General features: G+C 46.8%; 2 protein-coding genes across 4 annotated transcripts in view; both read left to right on the top strand.

Moving 5' to 3' along the window:
• Nucleotides 1-1,310: 1,310 nt before the first annotated feature.
• LOC136964087 (syntaxin-2-like) lies at nt 1,311-7,147 on the top strand. 3 transcript variants are annotated; one of them, XM_067258002.1, is made up of 11 exons: nt 1,311-1,512; nt 2,013-2,084; nt 2,210-2,309; nt 2,991-3,065; nt 3,483-3,556; nt 3,655-3,763; nt 4,161-4,234; nt 4,601-4,738; nt 5,078-5,188; nt 5,840-5,949; nt 6,292-7,147. In XM_067258002.1, exons 1-10 carry the CDS (start codon nt 1,483-1,485, stop codon nt 5,927-5,929), a joined length of 873 nt encoding a protein of 290 aa, XP_067114103.1. In that variant the 5' UTR covers nt 1,311-1,482; the 3' UTR covers nt 5,930-5,949; nt 6,292-7,147. The 3 variants fall into 3 exon arrangements, with proteins under 3 accessions (XP_067114103.1, XP_067114106.1, XP_067114104.1); XM_067258005.1 differs by lacking the exon at nt 4,161-4,234; XM_067258003.1 differs by lacking the exons at nt 4,161-4,234; nt 5,840-5,949; nt 6,292-7,147 and having other exon boundaries at nt 5,078-5,706.
• A 1,010-nt stretch (nt 7,148-8,157) lies between these two features.
• The window catches only part of LOC136964545 (RIMS-binding protein 2-like), a 25,118-nt gene continuing 18,176 nt past the window's right edge, over nt 8,158-15,099 (top strand). The window contains 3 exon segments of the mRNA XM_067258703.1: nt 8,158-8,176; nt 9,996-10,102; nt 10,445-10,579. Of these exon segments, the coding sequence (XP_067114804.1) occupies nt 8,158-8,176; nt 9,996-10,102; nt 10,445-10,579 (261 nt within the window).

Raw genomic sequence — 15,099 nt, 5'->3', positions numbered from 1 at the left:
ACGTAGCATTAGTAGTCCAAACACTATTAAATGTAACCACACAACACAACAAGCAAAAGGTACAGGTAAGTATATTATTGACGATAGGTGTGGGAGTGAGCTGTGTTGGTTGGAAAGAGAGCTTACATAGTATAAAATAGCCAATACTGCATTGTAACAGTACTGTAAAGTGATGTGTGCTACTTTGTCTTAGTTTAAAGACATATAGTGACTCACTTCCTATACTATATTCTGGCCTTGTGTTCATGGAAGAAATCCTATTTGTCGGTGGTATTCCCTTAGTCTTGGTGTTTCCATGGTAGCAGGGCTTGTCCACCCTGTTGGCCCGTAGTACCTTAAAATCACCCTCATTATAACCTTGACTGATATCTTTCTCCGAGCTTGAGTGTGCGTGCGCACTACTGGTCTGAAAGCACATTAGCCTCTTGAGACATTTTATTATTTGATACTTTAATATCCTTGAGTAGATTTAAATAAAACATGAAACCGTAATTCACTAACAATTGTCAAATGTATAAAAGGCATATTATGTTTTAATCAGATAATTCATTATCTAATAATGAGTGCAAAAGCACACACACATTTAAAGTTTTAGATAAACTTTTTGAACAGGGGCATGTTACTCACATGCAATTCCCTAGAGACCTAGTAGGCCTTGTTAAGTTAAGGATATTGAGATTGGAGCTTCTAGGGCAGGGACAAAAAATGCATATATGCATTTTTTTGTCTTCATTTAGGCTTCATTAACACAAACATCGAGTCTTACAAAAGCTGAGGTAGCAAAAAGATGCCAGTAGCGGCTGACAGGTCGATTTTTCAAAACATCCTACGCATCTTGTTGACAGGTAATAGCGTCCTCTTGTGGTTGAAAAGTAGTATTCTTACACAGGTGGCTCATACATTTGCTCTGGGATTTTTAGTTCCATCATAAATTGTAACCTCGGTGACCTGCACCTAGTTGCGCCATTCTAGCCACCTGAGATGTGGGTGATCTCCGGAGAGTCGTTAGTCTAGAAAAGAAAGGGATGAACACCAGACGAAAAACGTACAACTTCCGCTGTTGTTTTATTGATGGCTGACGGTGTTGTGATACAGGTCATGGTTTCAGAAGCCAACAACGTTTGAACTGATAACAAAGTTAAAGATAACGCATCAGACAGGTAAGTGTCTTTCACTTACGAAAGTAAACAGTGACTCCACACAAAATGACAGTGAATGCGTCACTGAACAGACAACAGCCTGGGTGCTCAATCGAGAGACCAGGTAGGGCACGTGCACGCGTAAAGGCGTTCCCTTTTATTTTGCCCCTCAGCAGCGGTCTTGAGCTGCGAAGTGCGAGCGCCTGTGGAGTAGTTCGACTTTGCCAAAATGGATAAACTAGGGTGCTCCTTTCAACAAAATCATTTACGTCATTGGAAAATAGCGTAATGTCAACTGTAGTTTTGTGGTTTGTAATTTCTTGAACAATTTGAGGAGGCCGCAATGAGGGATCGCCTGGCAGACCTGACAATTGTGAGTAGCCTTTCAAATAGAACAAAAACATTGTTTCCCTCTACATAACACTCTTTCTCCACATCTTGTAAGTATATGTTTGCTATTTTGGCTAATGGCTTATTAAAAAAGCGCACATAAAGTATTATGAGAATTCAGTCGAGTCTCCTGCTGGGGCAGTGGATGTTTTCCACGTTGTAAGTGGACAATTATTGTTCCCCAAACAGAGACGAGTTTACGTAACTGCCAGCAGAATGAGATTAATTGTTGTAATACTAGCAGTACACAATTCGAAACTTTCCTGACTTTTTTGTTTTTTGTTTGTTTTTGTTTACAATCACCAAATATAACCTTGGAAATAAAATGTGTTGTTTTCTTTCTCAGACATTTTCGAAGCAACATTTATGACGAGACTCGCTTTCGATTCACATTATGTTTGATGTGTAATTACTTTGCGGCTAAGGATTAGCCTATCCCTTCACCGACGTGCAGTGCTCTAAAGTGATGCGATTGTTTCACAGAATTACAATGTGGAGGATGTGAGCATCTCGGTTGAAAGTCATAATATTCCCATGGATGAATTCTTCAAAACGGTAGGCCATTGTACTCTTGTCTCTAAAGGAGGGGAGGAATGTTGCTAACGTTTTCTATTTGTGCCAAGTTTGTGACATTGTGCAGTGTGTGTGTGTGTGTGTGTGTGTGTGTGTGTGTGTGGTAGGTGGGGGAAGTGAGATGCCTCGTAGAAAAGATCTCCTCCCAGTTGGAAGAGGTTGTGAAGAAGCACAGTGCCATCCTCTCTGCTCCTAATCCTGAGGAGAGTGAGTAGACCTAATGCTCTCTGTTTTGCATACACCAATGCTAGTTTCGTTACATAATCCCTCTAGTTTGGCATGGGTCCACTGATGCGCTTTTGTCCAATGTTCCAAGTGTTGGATTCTGTATTTTACAGAAGATTTTAGCATGCACTAAGAACCGACCGTTTAAAGGTCAGCCCTACCTTATATTCTCCCTGCACTTGTTGTGAGAAGAAATACACACACACACACACACATACCTACTTTCAGGTGTCGATTTTCAGACAAATGTTAGATATTACAATTAAATGCCAGTGAGCCGGACAGAAAAAGCGAGCGAGAGTTCAAAATCAAATCAGTTTCACCACTGTAAACAGCTTGGAGCAGTAGGAGAAACGATTTGGCTGCGTATGACGTAATAGGTTTATTGCCTTGATAGTTCACGTTTCCCATTGGTCTATTTTACATTGATGAAAAGTGCTGGTTTATTCATGCCCTACTCAATATGCTGGCAAGAAGTAGCAGTGCTTTTTATGGGCATGCTTTAGTTAATATTTTCCATTTCACAATATCCAAATCATCAGTTCCACAGTAGCCAGCATGAAGCTTTGTGGCTTGTTGCCGTGACACCCTCCGTGTTACTGTTCCTTTACTGTCAACTCATACGATGTTTACTTCCTGAAAATCCCGTATTCTCTCTCTCAGAAACCAAAAATGAGCTGGAGCAGCTGACCAATCATATCAAGGGAAATGCCAACGCAGTTCGGGCAAAGTTAAAAAGTGAGTTCACGCCAAACGTTCCCGAGAACAACCAGCCGTCGGCATGGTTGCAGTGCGTGCCGGTGTGTGACGCGGCCTTGTGGAAGAGGGTGAGGGGAAACTTCCCCTATTTCAGGGGGTGTTGAGTACACAGGGGATTTGACTTGCAAATGAACCACCATGGAAAGTCGGTGCGTACATGCTGGTCACAGGTGAACAAATAAGACTGCAATAGCATGGCTCTCCCATGTTACTGCCACCAGCAATAAAGATAAGAGATCAACTGCCGGTGGCCATAGCCTGTGTCTTTCAACTCTCTGCCTATTTTTTCTATGCTATGTATGCTTGTGGGCGATATAATTGCCTATTATGGAGAACTCGTGCTTGTTTGTTTAAATGCATTATGTGACTTATTGTGCTGTGTTCGTTTGTTCTCAGCCATTCAGGACAGCCTGCCTGAAGATGAGAATGCAAACACTGCCTCAGTGGACCAGCGCATCCAGAAGAACCAGGTAGAAGATGACTCGTTTTGGGGGGGGGGGGGGGGGGAGTATTTACTGTAGTTCCTCCTTAAGTTCACCTCTCTGTTGCTGGCTTTCCCCGTCCACAGCACACAAACCTGACCCGCTGGTTTGTGGACGTCATGACCAGCTACAACGAGACCCAAGTTTCCTTCAGGGTCAAGTGTAAAGCCCGGATTCAGAGGCAGCTAGAGATCAGTAAGCGACCAAACCCTTTCCTCTCTTTTCCCCCCGTCTCGACCCACCTTCACCCGTCTTCCACCTTCACGCTTGTGCACTGTTTGGAGTTTACCCGCAAGGCAGAGAGCCCTGGAAACTCCCCTTGAGGCCTGAAAGAGGAGCTCGCAACCAGACCCCTGTGTTAGGGTTGCCATGGTAGCGGTCGTTAAGGTAGCTCGAGGTAGGGGGAGGGGACGAATCGACTCCAGTCAGGTGACTAGGCAGGAAGGGGTTGTGTGTTTGTCTCACCTGCTTTCTCTGTAGAAAAAGGGAAGAGGGGAAACAAGTTGAAGAATGTTAAATACACACAAAGCCATCAACTGATTTCCTGTTCAGTGGGTTGGCGAAGCTCACCGCTTGTTGTTCCTCACTGCAGCTGGTCGGATGACCACAGACGAGGAGCTGGAGGAGATCCTGCACAGTGAGAACCCCGCCATCTTCACCTCCGATGTGAGTGTCCCATTCACGTTTACATTTAGTCATTTAGCAGACCCTCTTATCCAGAGCGACTTACAGTAAGTACAGGGACATTCCCCCGAGGCAAGTAGGGTGAAGTGCCTTGCCCAAGGACACAACGTCATTTGTGCGCGGCCGGGAATCGAACCTGCAACCTTCTGATTGCTAGCCCGACTCTCTAACCGCTCAGCCACCTGACTCCATTCCCAGCTGTGCTGGGCCACTGGCCACCTGGTCCTTCCTTAGCCTTCATGCTGCTTTCAGGGGGGGTTTGTGTCACCGCCATATGATTCCCCCGGTGCTCCCCTCGTTGTTGGCTTGATGAAAACCCTAAGGCCCGTCACCTTCCTCCCCGTGCAGATCATCTCCGACTCTCAGATCACACGGCAGGCCCTGAGCGAGATCGAGTCCCGTCATCAGGACATCATCCGCCTGGAGTCCAGCATCAGGGAGCTGCACGACATGTTTGTGGACATGGCCATGCTGGTGGAGACTCAGGTTTGACCAGGCTCTTTCCAGTTCGCTTTTGGGTTTAGCATTTTGTAACAAGTGCAGGTACATTAGAATTCTTTACTCCTGCCCTTCCCTGACAAACCCTAGCGGCCCATGAAAACCTCTAATAATGATTCCAAACCTAGATGAGCCACCATACTTATCGTCAATTTCTCTCTCTATATATATAAACATAGAAGTAGAAAAAAAGCATTATGCTGAATATTTCACCTAACGACTGTTAGGCTCCGTCCTCCATTTGACCCTTGTATCAGCTCCCACCCCCCATCATGTGCCTGACCCTCCCCTCGCCAGCAGTAACGCTCCTGTCCGTGTGCCCGCCAGGGGGAGATGATCAACAACATCGAGAAGAACGTCACCACCGCCGCAGAGTATGTGGGCTCGGCCAAAGGGGAGACCAAGAAGGCGGTGAGGTACCAGAAGAAGGCGCGCAGGGTAAGGTTCTTCCCCAGCCTGTTCAAGAGCAGCAACACTGCGCCTGCAGACGTTCCAGATCCCACCGCCCCTATACAGTAAACCCCTCTAACCAGAACCTGGCTCACTGGCACTGACCCCCCAACCCCTCCGGCCATTAAACCTTAGCACTGTGAATGAACCGTGTGTCCTGTTCAAGGTCAGCGTATCAGACCCAACGCTGTGAAGCTAACGTGACACGCCAGGACTTTCCATTCAATTTATCACCGGGCAGCTAATCTCCCTCCCAGGACCTCTCCTGTCAGGTTTAATAACGGAGGGGATCGTATCTGAGCAGACAGTCTCACCCAGCCCTGGCACTGTAAATTACAGCTCAGCGCCTAAAACTGCCTGTAAAAGTTTATAACTGTGAAGCTTCATCTCAGACCTGAACTGCCGTTAAAAAAAAAAAAAAGTGTTGTGTGTTCTTGTGCTCTGTGTATGTCAAATATTTTTTGAAAATAAAAAATGCTTTTGTTAAAAGAGATTTGGTACATATTTCTTCTTCAGTAACTCCCATAGACCAATGTGTAGTCTGAACGGATTCAACACAATTCTGTTATTCTGTACTAACACCAAGGACAGTCCTGTCAACACCCTAACACTGTTTTCTTTGTTGTTTTGCTTTGGCAGAAGTATGTCATAATTGCCCTAGCTGTGCTGATCCTGGTCGCCATAATCGCGCTTATCGTTGGTTTGTCTGTGGGCCTGCCTAAAACCTAGTCTCAACCTCACATGTCGAGGTAATGACTGCCTTGCCTAATTATGTTGTCTCTGTCATCAAGCAGACTAATTCAGTTTTTCTAGCTAATTGCGGTTTGGGGGTAATATGATGCAGGAGTATTCCAGAGGTCCGATGTTGGGTCTATTACTGTACGCGGGAAAAGGATGTTGTCAGGTCCTAACCGTTTCTGTTTGAATTCAACTGCTGAGGGATTGGGTTTTTACTAGTTCACTACATCAGCATCTTTCACACGTAGAAGACTGTAAAGTAGTTATTTGGGAAATGCAGCTGATTCCGAATTTGTCTTTCTTTTGTCCTTTTGTCCCTCCTTGGTGTTGTACTCGCGCCCCTTCTTGCACAGCATGTTGGCCATACTGTGCCACCGTCACAGCACAGCTCTTCCTCTGCAACCAGAAGCGAAAGCCAGAAGAAAGGAGTTGGAAACATCGTGTGTTCACCTGACACCATGTTCAACCTTCAACCGAAACGTCGTTAACTGACCCATACTTTGACTGGAAACGTGTGAGTTTTCTGATGAGGAAAAAGGTTTGACGTGGGTGCACTTGTGTACACACAAACATCTCTACTGTGCCTCCAGTCAAGCCCGGTGATATCTCTGGTTACATGGGAATATACAGTATGGCTGTCCTGTAAGTAAGCTGATGCATGCTCGCTCTTTTGAAAGGTATGGATTCTACGTCGCCTCCAATACAATGCATTGTTTATTGCTAATGAATGTATGATGTATTTTTTCATTTTGTAGAAAGTCTCCTTGAAAAGGACTTTGTGGTATTTATTTAATCTGTTACAGTTTCGACGGCTGCGATAATAATCTTTTCATGACATTGACGACTGAATTATTGCAGAGTGAAAAAAGTCAAAGTGCTTTTGCTGATGCTACTGTACCCATCTGGCAATGTGACTGACCATGGATTGAAATGAAGGCCCTGAAAGCCGTTATCTCATATTGAGAATCAAGATACTGACAGTTGAAGGGAGAACATTGGAATCAAACCCACTTTATTTGAAGTGGAGACGGGGAGATGCACACACTGGAGTTTTGTTAAAGTGCCTGACAACAATGGTTACGGTTTCCTAGGAGCAGTATTTGTATCTGCAGGGGGTGAGGTCATTTGTCAAGAGAATCCAGCTATAACTGACTATATGTAGTGTCTGTCTGTTTGTGACTCGATTAATAATAAACTATGATTTATATATGTCAATATTTGCCACCCATCATTTCCGCCAACTAACCCCCTAATTATTCCTTTGGCCTGTAGCTTAGTCAAAATGAAGGTTATAATTGTATGATCACGTCTGTGCTTGCCAACTCGAGTGGAACACTGGTCACAAACTGCCGTCTCCATCTGTTGTCGAGGTGACAGTGCCACCGAGCAAGGAGAAACCAAACCCTTTCTCTCTTTCCTCCATGTTCATAACTCCCTTCTTCCCCTCTCTTTCACCTCAGTATTTCCTCTTCTTCAGACAGGACGTGGAGACAGTCCAGTCCTTCCATGGCACAGCCATGTTGTCCTCCTCACACACACAGGAATCCTCAAAAGGTGTTCAGTCTCTCACAGACCCATCCTGGGGAGAGTTGCCACAGCCAGGAAAGGCAATGACTAATAATAGCAATAGATGACTTATTAATAGACACCCTTTCCACACCTGGCGTGGTCAGCCTCTCCCGTTTAAAATGATGCTTGGCTTGATTTCTAAAATTCATTTGAATGGTTCATGGTTAAGTGGCAGGAAGTATGACATTTCCTGGGTCAAGTTCTCCCCTAATCTTAAAAACAATAGCCATCCCACTTGTCTTTCTTTTCTCTCTCTGCTCATCCCTTTTGAACAGCCCCCCGTTTGCCACATGGCCAAACGGCAAGCAGTCCATGGTGAAGAGCAAGAGATCGAGAGAATCAACAAAAATCCCCCTATAGGACTAGCACAACCACACACAGTCCCAAACTACAACTGGAACCATGTTTGGTACATAACCTACTGCAATGGGGAGAGGAGAGGATGCATTCTTACATTTAGACCATGCCAAACACACACACTCACACACTGTAGGGTGGGATGCAGGCAGAAATCAGCACATTCTACCTTGTCTTGTTGACTTTAGCTCACGCGTGCCTTCGTTATATAATGCTGGATGGCAAGGCCTTGGGTCATTGAGGGTTTGTCTGTGGAACAAGTGAAAATATGAAAAAGGAAGGGAATGCATAGCATGGAGAACTCTGCCAGAGGTAAGTCCAATGGATAGACTTAATGTATTCGTGAAGCTATAACTGTACTTTTAACTGTTGTGCCATCTCAAAATGGGAGTTTTAAAAATGCAGTGGGAATTCATATCAACTCAAGAAAAATATACTGAAAAGCATGTAGTAACTGATGTTTTCTTTTGGGAAAATCTGTCTGAGATCCAAAATGAATCAGAATAACAACAAATGAATCATTCATGTTGTCCTGGCAACTGCTAACTCTCACCATGCTCAAGTGCTAGCCACACAATGCTACGTGAGGGACTGAATGGAACTGCATACAGAGTAGCTGTATGCTAACCTAGCTGGCCTACACTGTAGAGGTGGTACAGTGATAATTAGTCCTCTTCCCTCTCCTCTGGCTGTTCACTAGCTTAGCTTGCACCCACCAGCCCATGTCCCTTAATGAGGACTTCACTGCTGTCTACAGTTGCACGATTGCAGCGGGTAAGTGTGATGTTAGTGGACTCAAGGTGGGTACATGTAACAGCAAAGGGCAAATAGTCTTGTTTGTGTTGTCTGCTACTCTGCCGAAGGACACAAGCTGTCCAAGGTGAGTCAATACCCAATTTGGCCAGGTGCGAGGAGCCGAGATTACAGAGAGCTGAGCAAACTCATTACAGTTTGTAAAGCCATCACAAAAAATGCAGTGATATGTGAGTATGAGATGCAGAGTGTCAGTGATATTACCAACAGGAGATGTTCACTGTCAGAATTTGAAAAGTGTCTATGACTTTCAAGGTAAACCAAAACATTCTCTGAACAGGTCAGTCAAGAAACGCCAACGATCTCCGGGCGGATGTTTGGATGAGGGAATGATGGAGGGAATCTACAGCAGGATGTAGGAAGAGGAAGTCTACTTTCTGAGGTTTGGGTTACAATCCATACAGGTAAGATCTCCAGTCAGCCAAATGCATGAGTCTGGCTGTCCACCCTATATAGAAGCAAGCTCTGTTTTCAGATTTCGACCCTTTCAGACCGGCCATGCGCATGGAGGTGTGATTGATGTGGCATTTTCCCCTTTCTGTGAGAAATCAATCAGATGCCTGAGCGAGAAAGCCAGCTCTCACCCATTGTGAGATAATGTTGCCATCTAGTGTTCATCCCTAACTGTCTGAAGCGCTGTGTATTTTTAATAGCTGTCATTTTTCACTTCCACTCAAAGCCCTTCCCCACAGCCATCTTGCATTTCTAGGAGTTTGGTGCTCGAGCCTGCAGTTGAGTTAGCGTAACCGTGATGGCTTGCAGTTCAACTTGAAACATGGCCGTCTAATTCCCGAATGTCTCTCTTTTCAGTCAATAAACTCCTTCTTGTTGACCCAACACTTTTGACAGAACCGTTCCCGTTGTTGTTGGAGAGACCCACTAAGCCCGTAAAAACAGGTTTATCTCCTATATAACTTTTAGGAGTTATACGCGTCAGGGAAGATCCTATAAAATCTCAAAGAATGATGCGTCCTAAGAGTGCACCTTGCGTTATCACTCGAGTATAATCTGGGTATTGCTCCCTCAGCGACATACATGCATTAACCTATGACTCGTTGGTGTGTCAGGTCGGTGCATGCGTTAGCATATAAGAGACAACATAGTGTGTGTGTGTGTGTGTGTGTGTGTGAGCCTAGGGTCGAGTACACAGAAGTGGAGAGTAGTAGAGGGATTTCGTATTGGCTGATAAAAGCTGATTTGGCTCCGAGGCTCCTCCTGTCATTGTAGAGCCCGTGGTACAATAATCCCCTCTGCTCTCTGTTATGTAACCGAGTGGAGAACACATATCAATAATCCCTGCCTGTTGGTGTGCATGCAGGGCAGGGGGAGGACGGGAGGCCGGGCGAGAGGACAGGCAGTCCTCCAGCCGCCTCCAGCAGGAGAGACGCCGTCTTCTGTGGGGAGGAGGAGGGCAGCATTCCCTGGGTATGTGCGTGTAGCCGGGGCTTTATCCGTGGTGGACCATCGTTTTTCGACGAAGGGATAATAGCACAACTGTGTATTTGCATGTTTGAACAGCGAGTGCTGGATGGGGGCGTGTGTCTGTGCAGGTGTGTGCGTTTAGGCGCAATGTCATGCCGTGTGTTTGTCTGTGTGGTTCCGCCTTAAAGCTCACCTGTGTGCTTTTAGAAGGTCTTGTGTGGATTTGAAATGGTATGCTACTGTGTTTGTGTATTTCGAATGCACGCTGTCGTATGCGTGTATCTGTGTGTGTCTGTGTGTGTTTTTACATTTGTGTGTGTGTGTGTGTGTGTGTGCGCATGCCAGTCTGTGATGCGAGGCCACAGGTCCAGTGAGGTGGAGGTCATGCTGAGGCAGTCTCAGGCTGAGCTGACATGGATCAGGAGGCAGTTGTCCGTCATCGGTGCCAGGAACACACAGCATCTGCAGGCCAAGGGCAAGGTACGAGGCATTACCCTTCTTCAGAACCATCTAGAACCTCAGAGTCATCCTCTTTGTGTTACTTTGGGAGTCAGTGTTACTTGGGAGTCAGTTGGCTGAGCGGTGAGGGAGTCGGGATAGTAATCCGAAGGTTTCCAGTTCGATTCCCGGTCATGCCAACTGACATTGTGTCCTTGGGCAAGGCACTTCACCCTACTTGCCTCGGGGGAATGTCCCTGTACTTACTGTAAGTCGCTCTGGATAAGAGCGTCTGCTAAATGACTAAATGTAAATGTACTTTCCGAGGGGATGTTACCTCACACCATGATCATGTATCATTTTAACTGATTACAACTGCCGTTGTAGATATATCCAGGAGGGGACAGCATAGCTCTGTGGAAACACCAGGCCCCAGTGCTTACAATCAGTGCCCGTATCCACCAATCAGAGTTAAAGCAGAATCATGACGCACCATTGGACCCTCTCAGGGGTGTGGCTTCTAGTCACTGTCAAATGACACCTTTCTACCTTAGATGGATTAGCATTTTCAAGGGGAGTGGTTGTGTTGCTGCTGAATCTGAAGCGTAATCTAATATGCCTTTTGCGTGCGTGCGTCAAAAAAACAAAAACGAATACGCACAGAAGACACCGTCTATTAGCTTTGCAGAGAGAAAAAGAGAGGGGGGGAAAGAGTCACACACCGAGAGAGAAAGGGTGGAGGGATGGAGGGAGGGGGGGGGTTACCTAGCCGAGAGCAGCCAGGGTTGCTAGGCAACAGAGTGAAAGAGAGTGCTCCTCTCTCTCTCTCCCTTCTCCCTGCTCTCCATCACTGGAACACTGATTGCTGCTGATGGCTAGCCTGTAGCTGCCGCTGCCCCACACAATCACAGTGTAATCTCACTAAAACACCAGACTGCTCTCACCGTGCTGGCCAGGGACTTAGGGGGGGAGGAGGGGGGGGGGCAGGGAGGCTACAAGGTTCACCCGTGGTGACCGCCACAGTTGAGGTCTCTGTTTTCGTCCGGTTTAGAAGTTGTGTTCATGTTCTCACTCCAAGCCTCGAGAAGGATTGTGTCCCTTTTAGGAGACAGAGAGAAGGGTTCGTGGGATTGGATCAGCCTGACATTTCTGGAGGATGGGAGGAGGAGGAGCAGACTAAGAGCTGTATGAAACAGCTATATGATCCAGGAGATGGGATCCAGAGTGTTGAGATCATTGCCCCCCACCCCCACCCACCCCCTCCTCCTCAATATAAGGGAGACAGGGGTGTGCGGAGAGTGGCTCTGGAGGGGGAGGGGGGCTGCAGGGAGGAGACACGTGCGAAGGAGGGGACGCGCTCGTCCGCGATGCGATCGTTTCCACATCGACGCTCGGAGATTTGCGACGGCCGACGAGACGAACGGCGACACATTCGAGCGAGGCCGCCGCGTGAATCCCTGCGAGCGGGAAAGGAGGCTGCTCTGAGCACGCGCACGCGTACAGAGGAAGGAGAGAGAGAGAGATAGAGAGAGAGAGACCGAGGGTTGAGAGAGCGTGCGAGGGAGGCGGCGTGAAAAGTCTGAGAGCTAATAGGGAGTAGAGAGCGTGAGAGAAAGCAGGAACTAGAGAGAGAGAGAGCGAGAGAGAGAGAGAGAGAAAGAGAGAGAGAGAGAGAGAGAGAGAGAGAGATGATGATGATGATGATGCGCAAGCCTGAACACAGGCTGGTGTGCTGTTGCTGGCTTGTTCTCTGAGCGAGCTGGCTTTTAGCTCTCTCTCTCCCCACCGTGTTTCGAGTTGCAGCCTACCACAGCTGCAAACTGGACGAGACATTAAGCCTGCAGCTGGGAAAGGCTCACACACACACATTCACAAAACAACACACACACATTCACCAGCAGTGTCACCTCTGTCAGCTGGTGGTGTGACAGGAGGAAGGATAAAGTCATTTTGGGACAAAACAGGGAACTGTCTGAAAGGTAAGGGCTTTTTGATCTCAACATTGTCATTCATGTCTGTGTAGACACTGCAATCCAAAACACCTGCATTGGATTTCTATACAATACTACACCCTGTATCACATAGCACCTTGCTTTAAGACAACAACAAAAAAACATATAACTGAATAGTAATAACAGTAAGACAGCTCTAACACTCTAATACAGCTCTAATACTATTCTCATTGATTCAGACGCATTCAGATGTGCCTGTCTGTATTTGTGGTCCCGAACTGCCTGTTTATGGAAGGATGAGGCTGTGATGCTGCTGATGCATGCCTGCATGCTCCTCTGCCTCTGGGCTTAGGCAGGGAGACAGCTGTGAACCCCCTCCGAGCCATGCTAGGCTACGCTAAGATAGGCTAGGCTAAGATAGGCTAGGCTAAGATAGGCTAGGCTAGGCTAAGATAGGCTAGGCTAGGCTAAGCTAGCATGGACATCCCAGGCTTGGGGGATGACACTTGGGCCTGTGGAGAGATTGGCTTGGCTTCGTGGAGTACTATAGCAAGGCTTATGTGTGTGGCACCATGCCTGGCTCTGTGCTGCTACTGTGAGCAGCTAATTAGGACCAGGCAGGGTAGGGCAAAGCTGAGCTATGTGTGGGGGTTGTCGAGCCCCACTGTCACTTGGCTGGTCTCAGCTGCTCCCAATTGGACTTGTGGATGTGTACGCCTTTGGGAGTGGAGCTTCCCGGAGCCTCCTCAAGGCTATGGGACAGTGCAAGCTTTGATCCAGGGAAGGCAAGGCCAGGATCTCAGTTTTCTGAGAGAAATTCCTAGTGTGGGGTAGGTATGATAAGATGACATGAGAGAGAGAGAGAGAGAGAGAGAGAGAGAGAGAGAGAGAGCGAGAGAGAGAGAAGAAATGAGTGAGCAGAAAATAAAGAGACACAGACAAAAAGAGAGCCCTCCAAGCTGTGTCTGTGGTCTCTCAAGGTCGTTATGGAGGGAACTGTAGGACTTAAGATTACGCACGTTGAATTGTGTACGTTCAGTGTTGAAGCTATTGGACCGTCGGGCCGTTTCCCATTTCCAGCTCGGCCCAGTGGATGTCTGATCCTGCAGCCACACCGCACTCGGCACGGACCTCAGTGGCATGTTCTCTTACATATGCCTCTGTACTAGACTGCATGGTACACATCTGCTTAGTCCTGTGTGCTGGGTTGGCATAGGATACCTTTCTTAAGCTACAATGCCATTTTGTCTTGTCCAGAAGCTTCCGTATTCATGTTTTTGGTCCTCTCTCTGGAACTATGGTGGAGTATTTTCCTCGTGCACAGTTTCACCATCTGGCTGATTAGCTAAAGCTAGAGAAGATCATTGTCAGCTGTGTGATAATTCTGTTTTTGTCCGTGTTATACAGTCCAGTATCTGATTGGTTCCCCGTTCCATTTCAGCATGTTGGATTCCTGCACATCTGATTGGCCGGTTACCTGTGTAGTAGACTTGGCTGGTTGGAGTCTGGTCGAAATTACGTAGAATTTAGATGTGTTACCCATCTGCCTGTCTGCTTTTTTTCCTGATTGATAGTATTTCTGGCTGGTTGGATATCTATCTGTCTGTCTGCTTGGCTGGTTCACTTCCTGCCAGATCTGTCTGGCTGTCTGCCTGCTTTCTTGGTTGGTGAACAGTTTGCTGGTGGCTGATCAGCTGGATGGCACTTTGTCTGAGGGATTTGTGTGTGTGTGTGTGTGTGTGTGTAAGAGAGAGAAGGAGTGAGCAAGAGAGAAAGAGGGACAGAGAGAGAGAGAGAGAGAGAGAGAGAGAGAGAGAGAGAGAGAGCGAGAGAGAGAGAGAGAGAGGGAGAGAGAGAGGGAGAGAGGGAGGGAGGGTGAGGGAGGGAGGGAGGGTGAGGGAGGGAGGGAGAGAGGTCTGTGGTCTGTTGTACATTAGATGTACAGAGAGATATACACAAATGCCAACTGGATAGGTGACAGATGCCCAAAATGCAAACAATTTGTTGTGGCATGTGTCAAGGATTACAAATTGCCTGTTTCTTTGGAGACCAAGAAAAAGCCTTTGGAGATCAATGGCTTTTTACATACATTTTCAGAGTCAGTTAGTTAGTAGAAAATGTGGAATACTGCATGCACAGTATATGCGTGCATAATGACACTCAAATCTACTGTTTAATTAATACGCTTTGTCAGAAATCCCTTCGCTTATTTTATAATGGTCATGCGAAGGTTGATTATTCTCCAATAGCTTTCAGGACCACTGAAATATCTACGTAATACTAATCTGACACATGTAAAGCCTTTTTCCCTTTCTTGGATCCTGGATTTAAATCAAGGTAATGGGGGGAAATTGGAACTGACTACAAAGAGAGATAGAGGCCAGAAAGAAGAGTGAGAGAGACTGAGTCAGAGCCTAGAGAGAGGGTCATCGAGAAAAGCGAAGAGGAAGAAGAGTGACAGCGAGAGAGAGAGAGAGAGAGAGAGAGAGAGAGAGAGGAGAGAGAGAGAGTGAGAGAGAGAGAGAGAGAGAGAGAGAGAGAGAGAGAGAGTGACAGCGAGAGAGAGAGAGAGAGAGAGAGAGAGAGAGAGAGAGAGAGAGAGTGGACAGC

The sequence above is a fragment of the Osmerus mordax genome, chromosome 20 (assembly GCF_038355195.1).
Source record: "Osmerus mordax isolate fOsmMor3 chromosome 20, fOsmMor3.pri, whole genome shotgun sequence".
NCBI classification, from domain to species: domain Eukaryota; kingdom Metazoa; phylum Chordata; class Actinopteri; order Osmeriformes; family Osmeridae; genus Osmerus; species Osmerus mordax.
This window is presented reverse-complemented; position numbering and strand designations above follow the sequence as displayed.

Bases quoted from the DNA above. Each gene is read 5' to 3' on its own strand.
- LOC136964087 (XM_067258002.1), top strand. From the start codon at position 1,483: ATGAGGGATCGCCTGGCAGACCTGACAATT. The intron at 1,513-2,012 runs GTGAGTAGCCTT...ATTGTTTCACAG, and splicing joins GCCTGGCAGACCTGACAATT to AATTACAATGTGGAGGATGT. The intron at 3,066-3,482 runs GTGAGTTCACGC...GTTTGTTCTCAG, and splicing joins AGTTCGGGCAAAGTTAAAAA to CCATTCAGGACAGCCTGCCT.